Source organism: Carettochelys insculpta, chromosome 2, assembly GCF_033958435.1.
Source record: "Carettochelys insculpta isolate YL-2023 chromosome 2, ASM3395843v1, whole genome shotgun sequence".
Taxonomy (NCBI): Eukaryota; Metazoa; Chordata; order Testudines; family Carettochelyidae; genus Carettochelys; species Carettochelys insculpta.
The window spans coordinates 280,945,910-280,971,450 of NC_134138.1; the positions used below are offsets into that span (position 1 = coordinate 280,945,910).

General features: G+C 66.0%; 2 protein-coding genes across 11 annotated transcripts in view; one reads left to right on the forward strand and one right to left on the reverse strand.

Annotated features, from left to right (window-relative positions):
- Positions 1-24,178, forward strand: part of SLC4A2 (solute carrier family 4 member 2) — a 131,309-nt gene extending 107,131 nt beyond the window's left edge. For 8 of the 9 annotated variants that reach the window (XM_074985390.1, XM_074985386.1, XM_074985392.1 and 5 more), the window contains 15 exons: positions 550-685; positions 1,133-1,313; positions 4,378-4,492; positions 4,638-4,822; positions 5,715-5,937; positions 7,015-7,236; positions 15,948-16,096; positions 16,495-16,689; positions 17,857-18,066; positions 19,147-19,236; positions 20,778-20,944; positions 21,511-21,764; positions 22,292-22,461; positions 23,248-23,421; positions 23,719-24,178. In XM_074985390.1, coding sequence (XP_074841491.1) covers positions 550-685; positions 1,133-1,313; positions 4,378-4,492; positions 4,638-4,822; positions 5,715-5,937; positions 7,015-7,236; positions 15,948-16,096; positions 16,495-16,689; positions 17,857-18,066; positions 19,147-19,236; positions 20,778-20,944; positions 21,511-21,764; positions 22,292-22,461; positions 23,248-23,421; positions 23,719-23,799 — 2,552 coding nt within the window. In that variant the 3' untranslated portion in view covers positions 23,800-24,178. Of the gene's footprint in view, positions 1-549; positions 686-1,132; positions 1,314-4,377; positions 4,493-4,637; positions 4,823-5,714; positions 5,938-7,014; positions 7,237-15,947; positions 16,097-16,494; positions 16,690-17,856; positions 18,067-19,146; positions 19,237-20,777; positions 20,945-21,510; positions 21,765-22,291; positions 22,462-23,247; positions 23,422-23,718 lie in introns of those variants that run through there. The other variant, XM_074985395.1, reaches the window with a different exon arrangement.
- A 738-nt stretch (positions 24,179-24,916) lies between these two features.
- FASTK (Fas activated serine/threonine kinase) overlaps positions 24,917-25,541 on the reverse strand; it is a 62,770-nt gene continuing 62,145 nt past the window's right edge. For both annotated transcript variants that reach the window (XM_074985398.1, XM_074985399.1), the window contains one exon: positions 24,917-25,137. In XM_074985398.1, the coding sequence (XP_074841499.1) occupies positions 25,051-25,137 (87 nt within the window). In that variant the 3' untranslated portion in view covers positions 24,917-25,050. The remainder of the gene's footprint in view (positions 25,138-25,541) is intronic.

Here is a 25,541-nt window from a genome sequence, read left to right on the forward strand (position 1 = left end):
TCAGCTGTAGCTGGGGGGCTCCCAGCAGGGTCTGGCTGTGGCTTGGGGGGGTGGATGGGACCTGGCACCAGCACCTGGGATCACTGCCCCCCGCGCCACACGCTCCCCAGCTCCTGGCCACTGCCCTGCCAGTGCCCTGCACTTACGCATGGAGATACACGGCCCGTCAGGGCTGACGGGGTCCAGCCCCAGCCCTGCCTCATTTTCTTCAGCTGCTGGGCCCAGACCCCAATGGCCCCCGAGGGCTGAGCTCACGGCCCGGGTCCGGCAGGCCAGTGCGCAGCCACCGAGCTCTCCCTCTGGGGGGCGGGTTAGGGGCCGGGTGGGATGCCGGTGGCAGGAAGTGGAGCGCCGTGGCTGGGCGCAGGGGAGCAGAGCAGGCTGAAGCCGGGTCACTACGCTTCCCATCGCCCCCGCGGGACCTGCTGCTGGCGCCTGCCCCCCCCAGCCCGCGTGGGGAGGGGCTGGGGCAGAGGGCCGTTGCCCCAGGCCTATGGGCAGTGCAGGGGGAGCCCCTGGCCTGGCTGCTCACGGTGGGCTCTGCCCCAGGTGCCGTGCTCCTGGACCTGGACCAGAAGACGCTGCCGGGGGTGGCGCACCAGGTGGTGGAGCAGATGATCATTTCGGACCAGATCCGGGCCGAGGACCGCGCCAACGTGCTGCGGGCACTGCTGCTGAAGCACAGGTGAGCTGCCCCCGCGGCCTGGGGACCCAGCACGGGCAAAGGAACTGCCTGCAGGCTGTGCTGCCTGCCTGCCGGCCGGACGGCCCTCCACATCTGGGGCAGGGCGCGGTGGGGTGGGAGCCCTGCCCACGGACCTGCCCCCGTGTGAGTGGTGGGTCAGGCCCTCTGCGGGCTGTGGGCTCTGTGCTCCCTGCCCTCAGAGCAGCTCTCAGAAGGCTGCAGCCGCAGCCTCTTGGGGCTGGGTGAGCCCTGCTCTGAAGCCTGAAGGTGTAATCGCTCTCCTGGGGAGCAGGGAGCGGGAGGGGCGGCCCCCCGGCGGCCGGTGCTAGTGGGTGTCCAGGGACACCCCACCCCCAGGGCACAGGGCTCGCTTTGCTGGTAGCAGCCGGCCGGGGCGGGAGGCCCTGGCGTGCAGGTGGCAGACCTTGCCCTGGCTTCGTCCTGCAGCCATCCCTGTGACGAGAAGGATTTCTTCCCCCGCAACATCTCGGCCGGCAGCCTGGGCTCCCTGCTGGTGCATCACCACAGCGCCAACCACATGGGCGAGGGTGGCGAGCCGGCGGTCACCGAGCCCCTCATTGGCACCCGCGCCGCTCAGTGCGAGACCCGGCTGGAGATGGAGCGAGAGGTGAGCGGGGCCTGGGCGCAGGGCAGCTGTGTGCCCCTCCTGCGCCCCGACCGCCCATCAGAGCCCTGTGCCCTGACCCCCTGTCACCCTCCTGCGCCCCAACCCATCACCCTCCTGCGCCCCGAACACCCATCAGAGCCCTGTGCCCTGACCCCCTGTCACCCTCCTGCGCCCCGAACACCCATCAGAGCCCTGTGCCCTGACCCCGTCACCCTCCTGCGCCCTGAACACCCATCAGAGCCCTGTGCCCTGACCCCCCGTCACCCTCCTGTGCCCTGAACACCCATCAGAGCCCTGTGCCCTGACCCCCCGTCACCCTCCTGTGCCCTGAACACCCATCAGAGCCCTGTGCCCTGACCCCCATCACCCTCCTGCGCCCTGAACCCCCGTCACCCCTCCTGCGCCCTGAACACCCATCAGAGCCCTGTGCCCTAACCCCCCGTCACCCTCCTGCGCCCCCACCACCCATCACAGCCCTGCGCCCTGATCCCCCATCACCCTCCTGTGCCTTGACCGCCTGTCAGAGCCCTGCACCCCAACCCCCCGTCACCCTCCTGTGCCTCGACCGCCTGTCAGAGCCCTGTGCCCTGACCCTCCCCTGTCCTCCTCCACCCCGACCCCCGCATCGGACCCCTGGCCCCCTAACCCCCCATCACCCTCCTGCACCCTGACCCCCCTTGCCCTGCTCCACCCTGACCTGCCATCACCCTCCTGTGCCCCGACCCCCCTTGCCCTCCTCCACCCCAACCCCCATCACCCTCCTGTGCTCCAACCCCCATGAACCTCCTGCGCCCTGACCCCTCATCTCTTTACTGTGTCCCCAACCTCCCATCATTCTCCTTCACCCCCAACCCCCATCACCCTCCTCCACTCTCACCCTCTGGATCCCTCAATCCCCTCCCGTGCCCCATCTCCTTCTGCTCCCCCAATCCCTCCCCAGTCCTCTTCTCCCCTCCTGTTCTTCCAGCCGCCTGGGGCCCCTCATCCATCCCCACAAGCCCCTCAGCCCCCGTTCGGGATGCAGTGACAGGCACAAACACCCACTCAGTTTGCAGCTACGGGCACAAACACCCGCTCGTTGTGCAGGGACGGGCACAAACACCCGCTCAGTTTGCAGCTACAGGCACTAACACTCGCTCGGTGTGCAGGGACAGGCACAAACACCCGCTCAGTTTGCAGCTACAGGCACAAACACCCGCTCGGTGTACAGGGACAGGCACAAACACCCGCTCAGTGTGCAGGGACAAGTACAAACACCCGCTCGGTGTGCAGGGACAGGCACAAACACCTGCTCAGTTTGCAGCTACAGGAACTAACACTCACTCAGTGTGCAGGGACAGGCACAAACACCCGCTCAGTTTGCAGCTACAGGAACTAACACTCGCTCAGTGTGCAGGGACAGGCACAAACACCCGCTCAGTTTGCAGCTACAGGCACAAACACCCGCTCGGTGTACAGGGACAGGCACAAACACCCGCTCGGTGTGCAGGGACAAGTACAAACACCCGCTCGGTGTGCAGGGACAGGCACAAACACCTGCTCAGTTTGCAACTACAGGCACAAACACCCGCTCGGTGTACAGGGAGACGCACAAACACCCGCTCGGTGTGCAGGGACAAGTACAAACACCCGCTCAGTTTGCAGCTACAGGCACTAACACTCGCTCGGTGTGCAGGGACAGGCACAAACACCTGCTCAGTTTGCAGCTACAGGCACAAACACCTGCTCGGTGTGCAGGGACAGGCACAAACACCGACTCAGATTGCAACTACAGGCACAAACACCCGCTCGGTGTACAGGGAGACGCACTAACACTCGCTCGGTGTGCAGGGACAGGCACAAACACCCGCTCAGTTTGTAGCTACAGGCACAAAAACCCACTCGGGATGCAGTGACAGGCACAAACACCCGCTCAGTTTGCAGCTACAGGCACTAACACCCGCTCGGTGTGCAGGGACGGGCACAAACACCCGCTCAGTTTGCAGCTACAGGCACTAACACTTGCTCGGTGTGCAGGGAGACGCACTAACACCCGCTCGGTGTGCAGCTACAGGCACAAACACCCGCTCGGTGTGCAGGGACAGGCACAAACACCCGCTCAGTTTGTAGCTACAGGCACAAAAACCCACTCGGGATGCAGTGACAGGCACAAACACCCGCTCGGTGTGCAGGGACAGGCACAAACACCGACTCAGATTGCAACTACAGGTACAAACACCCACTCAGTGTGCAGGGACAGGCACAAACACCCGCTCGGTGTACAGGGAGACGCACTAACACTCGCTCGGTGTGCAGGGACAAGTACAAACACCTGCTCGGTGTGCAGGGACAGGCACAAACACCCGCTCAGTTTGCAGCTACAGGCACAAACACCCGCTCGGTGTGCAGGGAGACGCACTAACACTCACTCGGTGTGCAGGGACAGGCACAAACACCCGCTCAGTTTGCAGCTACAGGCACAAAAACCCACTCGAGATGCAGTGACAGGCACAAACACCCGCTCGGTGTACAGGGAGACGCACTAACACTCGCTCGGTGTGCAGGGACAAGTACAAACACCCGCTCGGTGTGCAGGGACAAGTACAAACACCCGCTCGGTGTGCAGGGACAGGCACAAACACCCGCTCAGTTTGCAGCTACAGGCACAAACACCCGCTCGGTGTGCAGGGACAGGCACAAACACCTGCTCAGTTTGCAGCTACAGGCACAAAAACCCACTCGGGCTGCAGTGACAGGCACAAACACCCACTTGGTGTGCAGGGAGACGCATTAACGCTCGCTCAGTGTGCAGGGACAGGTACAAACACCCACTCGGTGTGCAGGGACAGGTACAAACACCCGCTCGGTGTGCAGGGACAGGTACTAACCCCCCGCCTTGGCGCGCAGAGACAGGCACAACGTGAAGTGAAAGCTGTGATGCGAATGAGACTAGAAATACCCGGTTGCCTGTGTGCAGCTCCTGACACTTGTTTCTCCTCCGGACTCTGCCTGGGAGCCGTGGGCCTTGCGTGCGTGACATGGCTCCCGCCCCATGGCAGCGTGCTCACCTGTCCCTGTCCCACAGCGGGAGAGCCTGACCCTAGCACCCCCTGCCGGCATCACGCGCTCAAAGTCAAAGCATGAGCTGAAGCTGCTGGAAAAGATACCGGACAACGCTGAAGCCACGGTGGTGCTCGTGGGTAAGGGCTGATGTGGGGCTGGGCTGGGCTGATGGGGGCAGGGCTGGGCTGATGGGGGGCACAGTCCCTGCGTGGGGTGGGTGCAGGCGGCTCCCTCTCTGTGGGGCAGGTGGGCGGTGGGCACTGAGCAGCCCTCGCCCCACAGGCAGCGTGGAGTTCCTGGACCAGCCCACCATGGCCTTCGTGCGGCTGCAGGAGGCAGTGGAACTGGACTCAGTGCTGGAGGTTCCCATCCCCGTCCGCTTCCTCTTCGTGCTGCTGGGGCCCAGCAGGGCCAACATGGACTATCACGAGATCGGGCGCTCCATCTCCACCCTCATGTCTGACAAGGTAATTCCCAGCCCGCCGGCACCCCTGCACCAGCTCCCACACCGGCTCCCCTGCTGGCTCCCCCGCCAGCTCCCCTGCACCAGCTCCCACACTAGCTCCCCCGCCGGCTCCCCTGCAACAGCTCCCCTGCCATGTTCCTCGCTGGCTCCCACACCGGCTCCCCCACCGCCTCCCCTGCCGGCTCCCCTGCACCAGCTCCCACACCGGCTCCCCTGCTGGCTCCCCCGCCGGCTCCCCTGCACCAGCTCCCCCACCGCCTCCCCTGCTGGCTCCCCCGCCAGCTCCCCTGCACCAGCTCCCACACCGGCTCCTCCACCAGCTCCCCCGCCGGCTCCCCTGCACCAGCTCCCACACTGGCTCCTCCACCAGCTCCCCTGCCGGCTCCCACACCAGCTCCCCCACCACCTCCCCTGCCGGCTCCCCTGCACTAGCTCCCACACTGGCTCCTCCACCAGCTCCCCCGCCGGCCCCCATGCACCAGCTCCCCCGCCAGCTCCCACACCGGTTCCCGCACCAGCTCCCCTGCCGGCTCCCACAACCAGCTCCACCTCAGCTGGCCCCCAGCAGCCTGCTGCACCTCCTTGGCTTCTGCCCCTCCAGGTCCATGTCCAAGGCCACCGCCTCCCCCTCGGCCTGCTGTCGGGCCCCAGCGCCTGGGGCCTCTGACCCTCCCCAGCCTGCTGCAGGCTCTGCCCCGGCCCTGGCCTTGCCCTGCATCCCAATGGCAGGGGGTGCTAGTCCCAGGGCTCTGTGCCCCTGACCTTGGGTCCTCTGGGCCCTGCAGTCTCCCACTGCCCCCTCCTGGGGGCTGGCCACGTGAGCATCCTGCCCCAGGGCCCGGCAGCGGCGGTGCGGCCGGGTGCCGCAGTCTGACCTGCAGAGGTGCCCTTAGCAATTCCACGAGGCGGCGTACCTGGCTGACGACCGGCACGACCTGCTTGGCGCCATCAACGAGTTCCTGGACTGCAGCGTGGTGCTGCCGCCCTCGGAGGTGCAGGGCGAGGAGCTCCTCCGCAGCGTGGCTCACTTCCAGCGCCAGATGCTCCAGAAGCGTGAGGAGCAGGAGCGCCGGCTGCTGGGCACCGCCCTGGAGCCCAAGTCACCTGAGGAGAAAGGTAACGGGCCTGGGCTGGGCAGGTGTGGGGTGTTCCCCGTCCCACCAGGGCGCTGGGCTGGGCAGGTGGGGGGTGTTCCCCGTCCCACCAGGGCGCTGGGCTGGGCAGGTGGGGGGTGTTCCCCGTCCCACCAGGCCACTGGGCTGGGCAGGTGGGGGGTGTTCCCCGTCCCACCAGGCCGCTGGGCTGGGCAGGTGGGGGGTGTTCCCCATCCCACCAGGGCGCTGGGCTGGGCAGGTGTGGGGTGTTCCCCGTCCCGCCAGGGCGCTGGGCTGGGCAGGTGGGGGGTGTTCCCCGTCCCGCCAGGGCGCTGGGCTGGGCAGGTGGGGGGTGTTCCCCGTCCCGTCAGGGTGCTGGGCTGGGCAGGTGTGGGGTGTTCCCCGTCCCACCAGGGCGCTGGGCTGGGCAGGTGTGGGGTGTTCCCCGTCCCACCAGGGCGCTGGGCTGGGCAGGTGGGGGGTGTTCCCCGTCCCACCAGGGCGCTGGGCTGGGCAGGTGGGGGGTGTTCCCCGTCCCACCAGGGCGCTGGGCTGGGCAGGTGGGGGGTGTTCCCCGTCCCACCAGGCCGCTGGGCTGGGCAGGTGGGGGGTGTTCCCCGTCCCACCAGGGCGCTGGGCTGGGCAGGTGGGGGTGTTCCCCGTCCCACCAGGCCGCTGGGCTGGGCAGGTGGGGGGTGTTCCCCGTCCCACCAGGGCGCTGGGCTGGGCAGGTGGGGGGTGTTCCCTGTCCCGCCAGGCCGCTGGGCTGGGCAGGTGGGGGGTGTTCCCCGTCCCACCAGGGCGCTGGGCTGGGCAGGTGGGGGGTGTTCCCTGTCCCGCCAGGCCGCTGGGCTGGGCAGGTGGGGGGTGTTCCCCGTCCCACCAGGGCGCTGGGCTGGGCAGGTGGGGGGTGTTCCCCGTCCCACCAGGGCGCTGGGCTGGGCAGGTGGGGGGTGTTCCCCGTCCCACCAGGGCGCTGGGCTGGGCAGGTGGGGGGTGTTCCCCGTCCCACCAGGGCGCTGGGCTGGGCTGGGGATAGGCAGGCAGGCAGGCAAGCGGCTCTCACAGGCTGTGTCTGTCTGTCTGTCTGTCTGAGCAGCGCTGCTGAAGCTGAAGGAGGTGGAGTGGGAGGTGGAGGATGAAGACGACCCCCTGCGGCGTACAGGCCGTCCCTTTGGGGGGCTCATCCGTGACGTGCGCCGGCGTTACCCCAAATACCTGAGTGACTTCAGGGACAGCCTGAACCCCCAGTGTGTGGCCGCCATCATCTTCATCTACTTTGCTGCTCTCTCGCCGGCCATCACCTTCGGGGGGCTGCTGGGTAAGGCTCAGGGGCAGGGGCTGGGTAGGGGCCCAGGAGGGGCTGGATAAGGGCCCGTGAGGGGGCTGGGTAGTGGTCCGGGAGGAGAGATTGGGTAAGGGCCTGCAGGGGTGCTGGGTAAGGGCCAGGGGAGAGGGGCTGGGTAAGGGCCCAGTGGGTCGAGTGGGGGACATCTGCCATAGGGCACGTGCCAACCTCCTCCAGACAGCAGAGAGCGGGAGGGATAGTCAGTGGTTTGCGCGAGGGCCTGCTAAACGCGGGGCTGTGAACTCCGTCCCTGAGGAGCCCATTTAGGGACTGAGGCAAATAGATGGCAGGGGTGGTGCTTGGCCCTGCTCAGAGGGAAGGGGCTGGACTAGGCGACCGCCCAAGGCCCCTTCCAGCCCTGGGAGATAAGTATCTCCAATTATTATTATATGGCACACGCTGACCTCTGTACGGCACACGCCGGCATCTGCCATGTGGCACACGCTGACCTCTGTACAGCACACGCCGGCATCTGCCATGTGGCACACGCTGACCTCCTCTCTACGGCACACGCCGGCATCTGCCATGTGGCACACGCTGACCTCCTCTGTACAGCACACGCCGGCATCTGCCATGTGGTACGCGCTGACCTCCTCTGTATGGCACACGCCGACATCTGCCATGTGGCACACGCTGACCTCTGTACAGCACACGCCGGCATCTGCCATGTGGCACACGCTGACCTCTGTACAGCACACGCCGGCATCTGCCATGTGGCACACGCTGACCTCTGTACGGCACACGCCGGCATCTGCCATGTGGCACACGCTGACCTCTGTACAGCACACGCCGGCATCTGCCATGTGGCACACGCTGACCTCCTCTCTACGGCACACGCCGGCATCTGCCATGTGGCACACGCTGACCTCCTCTGTACAGCACACGCCGGCATCTGCCATGTGGTACGCGCTGACCTCCTCTGTATGGCACACGCCGACATCTGCCATGTGGCACACGCTGACCTCTGTACAGCACACGCCGGCATCTGCCATGTGGCACACGCTGACCTCCTCTGTACGGCACACGCCGACATCTGCCATGTGGCACACGCTGACCTCCTCTGTACGGCACACGCCGACATATGCCATGTGGCACACGCTGACCTCCTCTGTACAGCACACGCCGGCATCTGCCATGTGGCACACGCTGACTTCCTCTGTACGGCACATGCCGGCATCTGCCATGTGGCACACGCTGACCTCCTCTGTACGGCACACGCCGACATCTGCCATGTGGCACACGCCGACCTCCTCTGTACGGCACACGCCGACATCTGCCATGTGGCACATGCTGACCTCCTCTGTACAGCACACGCCGGCATCTGCCATGTGGTACGCGCTGACCTCCTCTGTACAGCACACGCCGACACCTGCCATATGGCACACGCCGACCTCCTCTGTACGGCACACGCCGGCATCTGCCATGTGGCACACGCTGACCTCCTCTCTACGGCACATGCCGACATCTGCCATGTGGCACACGCCGACCTCCTCTGTACGGCACACGCCAGCATCTGCCATGTGGCACGCGCTGACCTCCTCTGTACGGCACACGCCGGCATCTGCCATGTGGCACACGCTGACCTCTGTACGGCACACGCCGACATCTGCCATGTGGCACACGCTGACCTCCTCTGTACAGCACACGCCGGCATCTGCCATGTGGCACACGCTGACCTCCTCTGTACAGCACACGCCGGCATCTGCCATGTGGCACACGCTGACCTCTGTACGGCACACGCCGACATCTGCCATGTGGCACACGCCGACCTCCTCTGTACGGCACACGCCAGCATCTGCCATGTGGCACACGCCGACCTCCTCTGTACGGCACACGCCGGCATCTGCCATGTGGCACACGCTGACCTCCTCTGTACCGCACACGCCGGCATCTGCCATGTGGCACACGCTGACCTCCTCTGTACGGCACACGCCGACATCTGCCATGTGGCACACGCTGACCTCCTCTGTACGGCACACGCCGGCATCTGCCATGTGGCACACGCTGACCTCCTCTGTACGGCACATGCCGACATCTGCCATGTGGCACACGCCGACCTCCTCTGTACGGCACACGCCGGCATCTGCCATGTGGCACACGCTGACCTCCTCTGTACGGCACACGCCGACATCTGCCATGTGGCACACGCCGACCTCCTCTGTACGGCACACGCCGGCATCTGCCATGTGGCACACGCTGACCTCCTCTGTACGGCACACGCCGGCATCTGCCATGTGGCACACGCCGACCTCCTCTGTACGGCACACGCCGACATCTGCCATGTGACACACGCTGACCTCTGTACGGCACACGCCGACATCTGCCATGTGGCACACGCTGACCTCTGTACGGCACACGCCGGCATCTGCCATGTGGCACACGCTGACCTCTGTACAGCACACGCCGGCATCTGCCATGTGGCACACGCTGACCTCCTCTGTATGGCACACGCCGGCATCTGCCATGTGGCACACGCTGGCATCTGCCATGTGGCACACGCTGACCTCCTCCGTATGGCACACGCCGGCATCTGCCATGTGGCACACGCTGACCTCCTCCGTACGGCACACGCCGACATCTGCCATGTGGCACACGCTGACCTCCTCTGTACAGCACACGCCGGCATCTGCCATGTGGCACACGCTGACCTCCTCTGTACAGCACACGCCTGCATCTGCCATGTGGCACACGCTGACCTCCTCTGTACAGCACACGCCGGCATCTGCCATGTGGCACACGCTGACCTCCTCTGTACAGCACACGCCTGCATCTGCCATGTGGCACACGCTGACCTCCTCTGTACGGCACACGCCGACATCTGCCATGTGGCACACGCTGACCTCTGTACGGCACACGCCGGCATCTGCCATGTGGCACGCGCTGACCTCCTCTGTACGGCACACGCCGGCATCTGCCATGTGGCACGCGCTGACCTCGTCTGTACGGCACACGCCAACATCTGCCATGTGGCACGCGCTGACCTCCTCTGTACGGCACACGCCGGCATCTGCCATGTGTCACACGTTGACCTCCTCTGTACGGCAGACGCCGACATCTGCCATGTGGCACGCGCCGACCTCCTCTGTACGGCACACGCCAACATCTGCCATGTGGCACGCGCTGACCTCCTCTGTATGGCACACGCCGGCATCTTCCATGTGGCACACGCTGACCTCCTCTGTACGGCACACGCCGACATCTGCCATGTGGCACACGCTGACCTCCTCTGTACGGCACACGCCAGCATCTTCCATGTGGCACACGCTGACCTCCTCTGTACGGCACACGCCGACATCTGCCATGTGGCACACGCTGACCTCCTCTGTACGGCACACGCCGACATCTGCCAGGTGGCACACGCTGACCTCCTGTGCATGGCACACGCCGGCATCTGCCATGTGGCACACGCTGACCTCCTCTGTACGGCACACGCCAGCATCTGCCATGTGGTACACGCCGACCTCCTCTGTACAGCACACCAACTTCTGTGTTGTGGCACACACCGACCTGCACCGTACGGCACACAGTGTAATCCTCCATATGGCACATGCCAACCTCCACCGTATGGCATGAGCTGACCTCTGCCATATGCACCTACCCACACAACCAAGCAGAGGACTTCTGCCTCACCACAGTGGTTGGCAAGAGCCAGTACAAGCAATTCCCCAGGCAGTCCAGTCCCGTGGCCCACCCCCAGAGCTGCTTCTTCGACAGTCAAGAGTTTAGGTACAGAACCACAGAACCCTGGGGCTGGTGGGGACCTCAGGAGTCACCGAGTCCAGCCCCTGCCCAAAGCAGGATCAACCCCAATGAGTCATCCCAGCCAGGACCTTGACAAGCCAGGACTTAAAAACCTCCAGGGATGGAGAATCCACCACCTCTCTAGTATGGGAGGGGGAGCCGTGTTAGTCTGGATCTGTAACAGCAACGAAGGCTCCTGTGGCACCTTATAGACTAACAGAAAAGTTTTGAGCATGAGCTTTCGTGAGCACAGACCAAGACCAGCATCTGATGAAGTGAGTCTGTGCTCACGAAAGCTCATGCTCAAAACTTTTCTGTTAGTCTATAAGGTGCCACAGGACCCTTCGTTGCTGTTACACCTCTCTAGGCAACACATTCCAGTGCTTCACCACGCACCTGGGAAGGAGTTTTCCCTAATATCCAACCTACACCTCCCCCTCTGTAACTTCAGACCATTGCTCCTTGTTCTGCCATCTGACACCACTGAGAGCAGTTTGTCACCCTCCTCTGTAGAGCTCCCCTTCAGGAAGTTGAAGGCTGCTATTAAATCACCCCTCAGTCTTCTCTTCTGTAAACTAAACAAGCCCAGACCCCTCAGCCTCTCCTCATAGGTCTGGAGCACATGACCCTTAATAATTTTTGTTGCCCTTCGCTGAACCTGCTCCAGCAAATCCACATCCTTTTTATACTGAGGGCCCAAAACTGGACACAATATACCAGATATGGCCTCACCAGTGCCGAATAAAGAGGAATAATTACTTCTCTAGATCTGCTCAAAATGCTCCTCCTAATGCCCCCCAGTGTGCCGTTAGCCTTCTTGGCTACAAGGGCACACTATTTACTCATATCCAGCCTTTCATCCACCATAACCCCTAGGTCCCTTTCCATTGTACTGCTGCTGAGCCAGTCGGTCCCCAGCCTGTAACAATGTTTGGGATTCTTCCGCCCCAGGTGCAGGACTCTACACTTCTCCTTATTGAACCGCATCAGATTTCTTTTGGCCCAGTCCTCCAATTTATCCAGGTCCCTCTGGATTCTCTCTCTACCCTCCAAGGAATCTACCTCTCCCCCTAGTTTTGTGTCATCCGCAAACTTGCTGAGGGCGCAATCCAGTCCCTCATCCAGGTCATTAATAAAGATGTTGAATAACACCAGCCCCAGAACCGAGCCTTGCGGCACTCTGCTTGAAACAGACCAACATCCAGATATTGAGCCATTGACCACTATCCGTTGGGCCCGACCATCAAGCCAGCTTTCTATCCACCTTATAGTCCAAGGATCCAATCCACATTTCCTTAACTTATGGACAAGAATGTTGTGGGAGACTGTATCAAAAGCCTTGCTGAAGTCAAGGTATATCACATCCACTGACTTCCCCATGTCCACAGAGCTTGTTACCTCGTCATAGAAGCTAATCAGATTGGTCAGGCAGGACTTGCCCCTGGTGAATCCATGTTGGCTACTTTTGATCACTTTCCCCTCTTCCAAGTGCTCCGAAATGGATTCCTTGAGGATCCCCTCCATTATGTGAATGCTAGTGGGAAAGGGGTAGGTTTAGATGATAAAAAAAAAGAGAACAAGTTAAAAATCACTTAGGAAAGTTAGATGTCTGCAAGTCACCAGGGCCTGATGAAATGCATCCTAGAATACTCAAGGAGCTGAGAGAGGAGATAACTGAGCCTTTACTATCATCTTTGGAAAATCATGGGAGACAGGAGAGATTCCAGAAGACTGGAAAAGGGCAAATATAGTGCCCATCTATAAAAAGGGGAATAAGAATAACCCAGGAAACTACAGGCCAGTCAGCTTAACTTCAGTGCCAGGAAAGATAATGGAGCAGGTAATTAAAGAAATCATCTGCAAGCACTTGGAAGGTGGTAAGGTGATAGGGAACAGCCAGCATGGGTTTGTAAAGAATAAATCTTGTGAAACTAATCTGGTAGCTTTCTTTGATAGGACAACGAGCCTTGTGGATAGGGGAGAAGCGGTAGATGTAGTATACCTAGACTTTAGTAAAGCATTTGATATGGTCTCTCATGATATTCTTATCAAAAAACTAGGCAAATACAATTTAGATGAGGCTACTATAAGGTGGGTGCATAACTGGCTGGATAACCGTACTCAGAGAGTAGTTCTTAATGGTTCTCAATCCTGCTGGAAAAGTACAGCAAGTGGGGTTCCGCAAGGGTCTGTACTGGGACTGGTTCTGTTCAATGTCTTCATCAACTATTTAGATACTGGCATAGAAAGTACACTTATTATGGTTGCAGATGATCCCAAGCTGGGAGGGGTTGCAACTGCTTTGGAGGATAGGGTCATAATTCAAATGATCTGGATAAATTGGAGAAATGGTCTGAGATAAACAGGATGAAGTTTAATAAAGACAAATGCAAAGTGCTCCACTTGGGAAGGAACAATCAGTTTCACACATACAGAATGGGGAGAGACTGTCTAGGAATGACTACAGCAGAAAGGGATGTAGGGGTTATAGTGGACCACAAGCTAAATATGAGTCAACAGTGTGATGCTGTTGCAAAAAAAGCAAACATGATTCTGGGATGCATTAACAGGTGTGTTGTGAACAAGACACGAGAAGTCATTCTCCCGCTCTACTCTGCGCTGGTTAGGCCTCAGTTGGAGTATTGTGTCCAGTTCTGGGCGGCACATTTCAAGAAAGATGTGGAGAAACTGGAAAAGATCAACAAGAATGGTTAAAGGTCTAGAGAATGTGACCTATGAAAAAAGGCTGAAAGAATTGGGCTTGTTTAGTTTGGAAAAGAGAAGATTGAGGGGCGACATGATAGCGGTTTTCGGGTATCTAAAAGAGAGTCATAAGGAGGAAGGAGAGAACTTGCTCTTTTTGGCCTCTGAGGATAGAACAAGAGGCAATGGACTAAAACTGCAGCAAGGGAGGTTTAGGTTGGACATAAGGGAAAAGTTCCTAACTGTCAGGGTGGTCAAACAGTGGAGTAAATTGCCTGGGGAGGTTGTGGAATCTCCATCGCTGGAGATATTTAAGAACAGGTTAGATAGATGTCTGTCAGGGGTGGTTTAGATAGTACTTGGTCCTGTCATTGGGGCAGGGGGGTTGGACTCGATGGCCTGTCAAGATCCCTTCCAGTCCTAGTGTTCTATGATTCTATGATTATTTTCCCAGGGACTGAGGTAAGGCTGACCGGTCTATAGTTCCCTGGATTGTCCTTCTTCCCTTGTTTAAAGATGGGCACCACATTTGCCTTTTTCCAGTCATCCAGGTTCTCTCCCGATCTCCAAGAGTCTTCAAAGGTAATGGCCAAAGGCTTGGCAATGACCTCTGCCAATTCCCTCAGTATCTGGGGTGCATTAAATCCAGACTCATGGGTTTGTGCACATCTAGTTTTCTAGGTAGCTCTTTACTCGCTCTTTCCCCACATATGGCTGCCCTCCACTTTCCCATACTGCATAGTCTAGGACCATCGTGTGGGAACTGTCCTCGTCTGTGAAGACTGAGGCAAAAAAGCATTGAGCTATTCAGCTTTTCTTACATCACCTGTCACTAGGTTACCTCCCTCATCCAGTAATGGCTCCGCACCTTCTCTGATAACCTGTTTATTGTTCACATGCCTGTAGAAACCCTTCTTGTTGCCCTTCGCATCCCTCGCCAGCTGCAGTTCCAGTTGTGCTTTCGCTTTCCTGATTACTGCCCGGCATTCTCCAGCCGTATGTTTATACTCCTCCTCAGTCAACTGTCCAGGTTTCCATATCTTGTATGCATCCTTTTTGAGTTTAAGCTGACTAAGGATTTCCCTGTTAAGCCAAGCTGGTTGCCTACCATGTTTGTATTTCTTAGGTAGGGGAAGGGAGCTGGATAACGGCGCCGGGGGTTGGGGAGGGGGGTCTGGCTAATGGCACCAGGGGGCTGGCTAATGGCATTGGGGGCGGGGCTGGATAACGGCTTTGGGTAACGGCACCGGGGGCGGTAAAGGTGCCACAGGGAGCAGCAGCGAGTCGGGGGGAAGTAAGGGCCCATTGCTGGAGTTTGGGAGGGGCCAAGGGGGGGACTGAAGGCCAGTGGGAGGTCGGGGTTGTGGGGGAGGTGAGTTGGGGCTGTTGCTGGGGTCAGTGGGGAGGGGTGGGGGGGCAGGGGAGGGGCTGGGACCAGTGCTCCCTGTGACCTGAGCCCTTGGGCGGTCACCGGGGAGAGAGTCCAGCCACGGGAACCTCAAACATCCTCCATGCCAGGGAGCGGGGGGAAGGGTCTGGGGAGGGGGCACAGTGGCTGGAGGGAGGGGGGGCCAGTGGAGGGAGTGGTGCAGCAGCTGGGGGGAGGGAGGGGTCAGCAGAGGGGGGGAGGGAGGGGGCAGTGGGGGGTGCAGCAGCTGGAGGGAGGGGGCAGCAGAGGGAGGGAGGGAAGGGCACAGCGGGGGGGGAAGGGTGCAGCGGAGGGGGGAGGGAAGGGCACAGGGGGAGGGAAGGGCGCACCGGCTGGAGGGAGGGGTGCAGCATGTGGCGGGGGGGAGGGAAGGGCGCAGTGGCTGGAGGGAAGGGCGCAGCGGAGGGGGAGGGCGCAGCAGAGGGAAGGGCGCAGCGGAGGGGGAGGGAAGGGCATGGGGAGGGAAGGGCGCAGCAGAGGGAAGGGCGCAGCAGAGCGGGAGGGAAGGGCATGGGGAGGGAAGGGCGGAGTGGAGGGGGAGGGAAGGGTGGAGTGGAGGGGGAGGGAAGGGCGCAGCAGAGGGAAGGGCGCAGCACAGGGGGAGGGAAGGGCACGGGGAGGGAAGGGTGGAGCGGAGGGGGAGGGAAGGGCGCAGCGGAGGGAAGGGCGCAGCACAGGGGGAGGGAAGGGCACGGGGAGGGAAGGGTGGAGCGGAGGGGGAGGGAAGGGCGCAGCGGAGGGGGAGGGAAGGGCGCAGCGGGGCCGGCGGGCACTGCTCCGTCTCCAGCCGTGCGCCCTCGCTGGCCTCCAGGGGAGAAGACGCAGGACCTAATCGGGGTGTCGGAGCTGATCATCTCCACGGCCGTGCAGGGCGTCGTGTTCTGCCTGCTGGGCGCCCAGCCGCTGCTCGTCATCGGCTTCTCTGGGCCCCTGCTCGTCTTCGAAGAGGCCTTTTTCACGGTGAGTGCCAGGCTCCGGGGAGGGCCCAGAGCCCTGTGGAGCTGGGCAGCCTGGACGGGTCCCGGATGCGGCGCCCCCCGCCCCAAAGCTCCTGGTGGCCCTGCTGGTCCCCACTCCAACACCCTGCCCTGCACCCCCTGGACTCCCACCTCCCCGCAGCCCCAGCTGCCTGCAGAGAGCCCCATGGCCGGGCAGGGGCCCTGCCACAACCCCCACGCACGGTGATGCAATGGCTTGTTCTGAGGGGCCCGGCCAGCCCCAGAGACCCTGCCCCACGCCGGGCCTGCCCCCCGCAGCTGGAGCTGAGCCCCAGAGACCCTGCCCCACGCCGGGCCCTTGCCCGGCGTGTGGGGCTGAGCAGCCCTGGGCAGGAGCCCCTGACGCCTGCGCCCCGGCAGTTCTGCACGAGCAACGGGCTGGAGTACCTGGTGGGCCGTGTGTGGATCGGGTTCTGGCTCATCCTGCTGGTGCTGCTGATGGTGGCCTTCGAGGGCAGCATCCTGGTGCGCTTCGTGTCCCGCTTCACCCAGGAGATCTTCGCCTTCCTCATCTCCCTCATCTTCATCTACGAGACCTTCGCCAAGCTGGCCAAGGTGGGGGCTGAGCCCAGCCCGCTGCGGCCCGGGGCGCTGAGCTGGTGGGGGGGGGCGGGGGGCCGAGCTGGTGGGGAGGGCGGGGGGCTGAGCTGGCTGGGGGATGGGGGGCCGAGCTGGCTGGGGGATGGGGGTGCCGAGCTGGCTGGGGGATGGGGTGCCGAGCTGGTGGGGGGACGGGGGGGCCGAGCTGGCTGGGGGACGGGGGGGCCGAGCTGGTGGGGAGGGCGGGGGGCTGAGCTGGCTGGGGGACGGGGGGCCGAGCTGGCTGGGGGATGGGGGTGCCGAGCTGGTGGGGGGACGGTGGGGCTGAGCTGGTGGAGGGGGCTGAGCTGGCTGGGGGGCGGGGGACCCGAGCTGGTGGCGGGGGCGGGGGGCCCGAGCTGGCTGGGGGACAGGGGGCCGAGCTGGCGGGGGGACGGGGGGGGGCCGAGCTGGTGGGGGGGGCGGGGGAATGAGCTGGCTGGGGGGCCGAGCTGGTGGGAGGCACGGGGGGCTGAGCTGGTGGGGGGGGGGCCCTAGCTGGCTGGGGGACGGGGGGGCCGAGCTGGCTGGGGGACGGGGGGGGCCGAGCTGGTGGGGGGGGGTGGGGGGCTGAGCTGGCTGGGGGGCCGAGCTGGTGGGGTGGATGGGGGGGCCGAGCTGGGGGCGGGGCCGAGGTGGAGGGGGGGGCGGGGGGCTGAGCTGGCTGGGGGGCGGGGGGGGCCGAGCTGGTGGAGGGGGACGGGGGGCCGAGGTGGTGGGAGGCACGGGGGGCTGAGCTGGTGGCGGGGGGGCCCTAGCTGGCTGGGGGACGGGGGGGCCGAGCTGGCTGGGGGACGGGGGGGGCCGAGCTGGTGGGGGGGGCGGGGGGCTGAGCTGGCTGGGGGGCCGAGCTGGTGGGGTGGATGGGGGGGCCGAGCTGGGGGCGGGGCCGAGGTGGAGGGGGGGGCGGGGGGCTGAGCTGGCTGGGGGGCGGGGGGGGGCCGAGCTGGTGGGGGGGCGGGGGGCTGAGCTGGCTGGGGGGCCGAGCTGGTGGGGTGGATGGGGGGGCCGAGCTGGGGGCGGGGCCGAGGTGGAGGGGGGGGCGGGGGGCTGAGCTGGCTGGGGGGCGGGGGGGGCCGAGCTGGTGGGGAGGGACGGGGGGCCGAGGTGGAGGGGGGACTGAGGCCGGTGCCCCCCCGGCAGATCTTCCAGGAGCACCCCCTGCACGGCTGCGAGCAGGCGGCCGGAGGCAATGGCAGCCAGGCGGTGGGGAACGGGACGTGGGGCCGGGCCGGGCCGGGCGTGCGGGGAGAGCCCAACACGGCGCTGCTCTCCCTGGTGCTCATGGCGGGAACCTTCTTCATCGCCTTCTTCCTGCGCAAGTTCAAGAACAGCCGCTTCTTCCCGGGGCGGGTGAGTGGCAGGGCGGGGGGCACCGTGGGGCGGGGGGGTTGGGCAGGAGAGTGGAGGGGGGGCCTGGGCAGGGCAGGGCGGGGGGCACCGTGGGGCGGGGGGGTTGGGCAGGAGAGTGGAGGGGGGGCCTGGGCAGGGCAGGGCGGGGGGGCATCGTGGGGCGGGGGGGTTGGGCAGGAGAGTGGAGGGGGGGGCCTGGGCAGGGCAGGGCGGGGGGCACCGTGGGGCGGGGGGGGTTGGGCAGGAGAGTGGAGGGGGGGCCTGGGCAGGGCAGGGCGGGGGGGCATCGTGGGGCGGGGGGGGTTGGGCAGGAGAGTGGAGGGGGGGCCTGGGCAGGGCAGGGCGGGGGGCACCGTGGGGCGGGGGGGGTTGGGCAGGAGAGTGGAGGGGGGGGCCTGGGCAGGGCAGGGTGGGGGGCACCGTGGGGCGGGGGGGGTTGGGCAGGAGAGTGGAGGGGGGGCCTGGGCAGGGCAGGGCGGGGGGCACCGTGGGGCGGGGGGGGTTGGGCAGGAGAGTGGAGGGGGGGCCTGGGCAGGGCAGGGCGGGGGGCACCGTGGGGCGGGGGGGGTTGGGCAGGAGAGTGGAAGGGGGGCCTGGGCAGGGCAGGGCGGGGGGGCATCGTGGGGTGGGGGGGTTGGGCAGGAGAGTGGAGGGGGGGCCTGGGCAGGGCAGGGCAGGGGGGCATCGTGGGGCGGGGGGGGTTGGGCAGGAGAGTGGAGGGGGGGCCTGGGCAGGGCAGGGCGGGGGGGCAACGTGGGGCGGGGGGGTTGGGCAGGAGAGTGGAGGGGGGGCCTGGGCAGGGCAGGGCGGGGGGCACCGTGGGGCGGGGGGGCCGGGTTGGGCACCTGGGCGGAGGCTGGGGAGAACTGGGGCAGGGTTTGCGTGGGGAAGGACTCTGGGGACAGGGCAGAGAAGGTCAGAGCTGAGGGGCCGAGCTGTGGGTCAGGGTTTGCTGGGGGGCAGGGCTCAGAGCTAGGGGGCAGGGTTCGGGGGGGGACAGGAACAGGCAAAGCTGGGGGAGTGGGTTGGTTGGGGGCAGGCTGTGGGGCCCACCCTGGCTGGCTCTGACCCCCTCTGCAGATCCGGCGGGTGATTGGGGACTTCGGGGTGCCCATTGCCATCCTTGTCATGGTGCTGGTGAATTTCAGCATCCGGGACACGTACACACAGGTCAGTGGGGCTATGGGGCAGCAGTGGGGCGGGGAGGGGCCTGCAGCTCCGTGCTGGGCCCTGGCCTTCAGCCAGCCCCTTGGAGGGACCCCTCAGGAGCCAACCCCCATAGAGGCCCCTCCCAGGTCACGCGCCAGCCCCACCACCAACCTAGCCTCTGTGCAAGAGACTCCCTGCCCCCCCCCCCCCGGGTGCTGCTGAGCCGGGCCCCAGGGAACCCCCCCCCCCCCGGGTGCTGCTGAGCCGGGCCCCAGGGACCCCCCCCCCGGGTGCTGCTGAGCCGGGCCCCAGGGACCCCCCCCCGGGTGCTGCTGAGCCGGGCCCCAGGGAACCCCCCCCCCGGGTGCTGCTGAGCCGGGCCCCAGGGACCCCCCCCCGGGTGCTGCTGAGCCGGGCCCCAGGGAACCCCCCCCCCGGGTGCTGCTGAGCCGGGCCCCAGGGAACCCCCCCCCAGGTGCTGCTGAGCCGGGCCCCGGGGACCCCCCCCCCGGGTGCTGCTGAGCCGGGCCCCAGGGAACCCCCCCCCAGGTGCTGCTGAGCCGGGCCCCAGGGAACCCCCCCCCGGGTGCTGCTGAGCCGGGCCCCAGGGAACCCCCCCCCAGGTGCTGCTGAGCCGGGCCCCGGGGACCCCCCCCCCGGGTGCTGCTGAGCCGGGCCCCAGGGAACCCCCCCCCGGGTGCTGCTGAGCCGGGCCCCAGGGAACCCCCCCCCGGGTGCTGCTGAGCCGGGCCCCAGGGAACGCCCCCCCCCGGGTGCTGCTGAGCCAGGCCCCGGGGACCCCCCCGGTGCAGGGCCCGCCGCCCAGCCGGGATGCGCCTGGGCTGACAGCCGTGTGGCGTGCGAGGGGAGCGCTGCTGGAAGAGACTCCTGGCAGCTGAGGTGCTGCTGGTGTGGGGCCGGGCTCCCCATCAGCCTGCACGTGGCACAGGTCCCTCCAGCTCCTGCGCCTCGGGGCAGCTGTGGGGCTCCACCCCCACCCTCGCGCCCCGGGCACCCCACAGCGCCTCTGCCAGGAGCTGGAGGGGGGCCTGGTGCTGCTCCCTGGAGCTCCAGCACCCCAGCCCTGAGCCCCCCCTCACCACACCCCAACACCCTGCTCCCCACCCCACTGGTGCCTGCTCCCCAGCCCGTGGCTGGCGCCAGCCCACACCCTGGCCCCAGGCTGGCCTGCTGGGAAGGAGCACAAGGCACAGGGCAGGGCAGGGCGTTCGGGGTGGTGGGTGCAGCTGCTGGCACCAGGAGCCTTGGCGCGGAGCAGGTGTGGGCCCTGGGCGCAGCCTGGGGAGCCCTGCGCTGGCCGAGGCAGTGGGCAGCCCCGCTCCGGACTGGCCAAGCTGCAGGACCCGGCTGTGTGTCTGGGCCATCCTGTGGCTGGGCAGCACCTGCTCCCTGGGCAGGGCTGGTGGCGGGGGGCCAGGCCCACAGGGACCCAGTCCTAGAGATGGGCACCAGGGCATCATTCCCGCCCGCCTCCAGCACGCCCCGCCCCCCAGCCCTGTGCTGCCCTGGCCGGGTCTCACAGCCCCCATTGCGCCCCCCAGAAGCTGAGCGTTCCCAGTGGCTTCTCAGTGACGGCCCCGGAGAAGCGGGGCTGGGTCATCAACCCCCTGGGCGAGGGCAGCGCCTTCCCCGTCTGGATGATGGTGGCCAGCGCCCTCCCAGCTGTCCTCGTCTTCATCCTCATCTTCATGGAGACCCAGATCACCACGTGAGCCGAGCTCCCCGGGGCTGGGCGGGGGCAGGGCTGTGGCCTGGGAGGATTGGGGTGCTGGGGGGCCCATGGCCTGGGGGGCAGGGGCTGGGGTTGGGAAGCTGTGACCTGGGAGGATTGGGGTGCTGGGGGAGGGGCATGGCCCAGGGGGCTGTAGTGTTGGGGTTGGGGGGGGTGTGGGGCCTGAGAGCATTGGGTCGCTGGGGGGGCCCATGGCCTAGGGGGCCGGGGGGGGTGGGGGCTGCGGCGCTGGGGTTGGGGGGCTGTGACCTGGGAGAATTGGGGCGCTGGGGGGAGGGCCCATGGCCTAGGGGGCCGGGGGGGGGGCGCTGCGGCGCTGGGGTTGGGGGGCTGTGACCTGGGAGAATTGGGGCGCTGGTGGGAGGGCCCATGGCCTAGGGGGCCGGGGGGGGGAGGGCTGCGGCGCTGGGGTTGGGGGGCTGTGACCTGGGAGAATTGGGGTGCTGGGGGGAGGGCCCATGGCCTAGGGGGCCAGGGGGAGGCTGCGGCGCTGGGGTTGGGGGGGCCGTGGGGCAGGCTCTGAGGTCACATCGGCCCCCCAGGCTGATCATCAGCAAGAAGGAGCGCATGCTGCAGAAGGGCTCCGGCTTCCACCTCGACCTGCTGCTCATCGTGGCCATGGGTGGCTTCTGCGCCCTCTTCGGGCTGCCCTGGCTGGCGGCCGCCACGGTGCGCTCGGTGACCCACGCCAACGCCCTGACCGTCATGAGCAAGGCCGTGGCGCCCGGCGACAAGCCCAAGATCCAGGAGGTGAAGGAGCAGCGCGTCACGGGGCTGCTGGTGGCGCTGCTCGTGGGTGAGTCCAGCCCCCCGAGCTCGCAGGGGCACCTCACTCTGGGGCAGCCCTGGGGTTTAGCGCGGTGGGGGGCGGCTTTGGGGCAGTATCTGGGGCGTTGCGTTGTGCCAGACTCCCCCAGCCCAGGGTCACGCTCTGCCCCCGGTGCACCATGTGGCCTCTCCGCTGCCTAGCCCAGACCCCTGGGCTGCAGCCCTCCCCCTCGGAGCCAGCCCCTGCGGGAGTCGGGCCCCTCGTGCAGCACGGCACAGCTGGGGCCAGACAGGGCCCGAGGCTGCCCTGGGGGGAGGAAGGATGGAGCAGAGTCTGGCCTGGCCAGCCCCGCGCCGGGCCCCGCTGGGGCCAGCCCCTGGGTCCCCCTCCAGCCATCCGGCCGTCTAGCGTATCTGCGCGAGCAGGACGGAGGGGCGCGTGCCCCGGCTCTGTCCTGCTGCAGCAGCTGTGCACTGGGGGGGTCACAGCCCCACTGGGTGGGCCCCGGGCCCCTGCCCCCTGCCCCAGACTCAGTGGCTGCCCCCCCTGCCCAGGCCTGTCCATCGTCATCGGGGACCTGCTGCGGCACATCCCGCTGGCCGTGCTCTTCGGGATCTTCCTGTACATGGGCGTGACCTCGCTGAACGGCATCCAGCTCTACGAGCGCCTGCACCTGCTGCTCACGCCGCCCAAGCACCACCCTGACGTCACCTACGTCAAGAAGGTGGGGGGGGGGTCCCTGCAGGGCCTGGGCGAGGGGAGGGAGGCCAGCAGTGGGGGGCTCTGTGGAGGTGGGGTCGGGGCTCTGCAGGGGAGGGGGGTGGGAAGCCAGCAGTGCGGGGGGGTGTTCTGCAGGGCAGGGGAGGGGGATGGATATGGAGGCCAGCAGTGGGGGAGGGGGATGGAGGCCAGCAGTGGGGGGGGGGGGTTCTGCAGGGCGGGGGAGGGGGATGGAGATGGAGGCCAGCAGTGGGGGGGGAGTTCTGCAGGGCGGGGGAGGGGGATGGAGATGGAGGCCAGCAGTGGGGGGATGGAGGCCAGCAGTGGGGGGGGAGTTCTGCAGGGCAGGGGAGGGGGATGGAGATGGAGGCCAGCAGTGGGGGGATGGAGGCCAGCAGTGGCGGGGGGGGGGGTTCTGCAGGGCGGGGGAGGGGGATGGAGATGGAGGCCAGCAGTGGGGGGATGGAGGCCAGCAGTGGCGGGGGCGGGGGTTCTGCAGGGCGGGGGAGGGGGATGGAGATGGAGGCCAGCAGTGGGGGGATGGAGGCCAGCAGTGGCGGGGGGGGGCGGTTCTGCAGGGCGGGGGAGGGGGATGGAGATGGAGGCCAGCAGTGGGGGGATGGAGGCCAGCAGTGGCGGGGGGGGGCGGTTCTGCAGGGCGGGGGAGGGGGATGGAGATGGAGGCCAGCAGTGGGGGGATGGAGGCCAGCAGTTGGGGGGAGGCTCTGCGGGGGAGGGGGCTGGGATCCAGGCTGGGCCCGGCTCCTAACCTGCCTGACTCGCCGGCCAGGTGCGCACCCTGCGGATGCATCTCTTCACGGGCCTGCAGCTGGCATGCCTGGCGGTGCTCTGGGCCGTCATGTCCACGGCCGCCTCCCTGGCCTTCCCCTTCATCCTCATCCTCACCGTGCCGCTCCGCATGTGCCTGCTCACCCGCATCTTCACCGACCGGGAGCTGAAGTGTGTAAGTCCCAGCCGGGTGTGGGGGGGGCGTGAGTGCACAGGGGCCACGACCCCAGCCCTGCCGCCCTCGCCCCCAGGGGAGCCCCCGCACAGCAGGTGGCTCTGGGGGCTGCAGGAGGCGGAGGTGAGTGCACAGGGGCCACGACCCCAGCCCTGCCGCCCTCGCCCCCAGGGGAGCCCCCGCACAGCAGGTGGCTCTGGGGGCTGCAGGAGGGACGGGGGAGGTGCCGTGGGGCAGGGGACTCTGTCCCGGTGCCACCTTGTTCTCCACCCACCCGTCTGTCCCGCTTCCCCCCAGCTGGACGCGGAGGAAGCGGAGCCCATCTTCGACGAGCAGGAAGGCGTGGACGAGTACAACGAGATGCCGATGCCCGTGTGAGGGCACCAGCCTGGGGGGCTGGGGCAGGAACCCCAGGGGCTACGCCCAGCCCCACACCACCGCCACGGCCACGAGCTGCAGGACTCTGCCCAGCTGGGAGAGCTCCCAGCCACCGCCCTCCGTCACGGCTGGACCACCCCTGCGAGGCCTGGCCACCCGCCTGCCAAAGCTGTTCAGTGCCCCGCTGCTCTGGGGACCTGCTACCCCCCAGCACGGCCTGGGGCCCATGTCCCCAGCTGCCACCAGCCGAACTGCGTCATGCGCTGGAAGCAGCTCCCGGCACCTGCCCCACACCACTCAGACAATCAGGGGTTTCGAAATTCAGAGGGGTTTTATTTAAGAGACTAACTTAACTGTCAATAAACAGCTTTCTAAGGCATGTGCAGGGCCTGGCTCCTGCGGGCGGCTCACGGCCCTCGGACAGGCAGCAGCCAGCGCCCCGGCCGCCGCGGCCGGAAGGCCCTTTGTGCAGCAAAGCAGCGCTCAAGGCCACTGGCACGTGTGCAGGCCGGGCCGTGGCTGGGGTGGACCGGAGCAGGGCCGTACCTCCCCACCACCGTGCACCTTGAGCGGGGTGGGGCTGGGCCAGGCCAGGCTGGGGAGGGGGGGGCAGGTGCACTGCTGAGGGCCCTTGCTCCTGGGGCTGGGAGTACTGCACCCCCTGCCCTGCTGGGGGCTGCAGTCACAGGCCATGGCCACCCCCCAGCCCAGCACGCACCCACCGGGACCTGCACCCACAGCCAGGCCAGGGCACGTTTCTCTCCATTTTTATTGGAAATGTTGTTGCTACACCCCAGCAGCCGCTGGCACTGGGCCGAGGGGCAAAGAGCCCTGTGCTGGGGGCAAAGCACCCCGGGGGAGAGCAGCCAGAGGCCGGCAGGCGGTGCTGGAGGCAGCTGCAGGAGCCCTGCCCTGTCCCCTCCCCACACTCTGAGCAGACACAGACAGACAGCGTGTCCCCAGATGGGCTGGGCCGGTCCAGGTCCCCCCGCATCCCCTCCCGTCCCCTCCCAGCCCGTTGGTACAGCAGCGGGCCCAGCACCCCCCGCCCTGCTCCCACCCCTCGGGCTGCTGCACCAGCCTGGCCCGACCCCACGCCCATTAGCCAACGCCAATAAATAACAGCCCCGTGGGGCAGCCCCATCCCGCCAGCCCCTGCCCAGGCACGGCCTGGCCCAGCCGCCACGGCCAGCTGGAGGTGGGGATCTCGTCTCGCTGTCCCGGTCCAGGCCCCCGGGGCAGCAGCTGCTCTCAGAGGCAGAGCTGACGCAGCTTCTGTCGCAGGTAGTGCTTGGCCTCCTCCACGCCGCTCACCTTCTCCAGCTCCGTGTAGGGCAGCTGCACAGAAGCAGGGAGGGTTGCTCAGCATCAAGCCTGGGCCCAGACTACAGGCCCTCGGGAATCAGCCCCAGCCTCATGGGGAGGGGTGTGAGCTGCACCCACTGAAACTCACCCCCCCGCCCCACCCCAGCTGTGCGGGCTCATGGCAGGGCAGGGCATGCTGCTGGTCCATGCAGTCCCAGTGGTCAGCTAACAGGAGGGAATGAGCCTAGAAGGCTGGGCTGGGCTGGCCTGCAGCTTGCTCAGCGGCCTTGGCGAGGCGGGGGGGCAGGCTGGCCCTGCAGGAGGGCAGCAGCAAGTGTGAAGGGGTACCCACACCCCCTGCCTGGCCTGGTTCTGTCCAGTGGGACGCGCAGCACCCAGCAACCCCCACGCTCCCTGGCTGGCCTCAGCACAGGGCC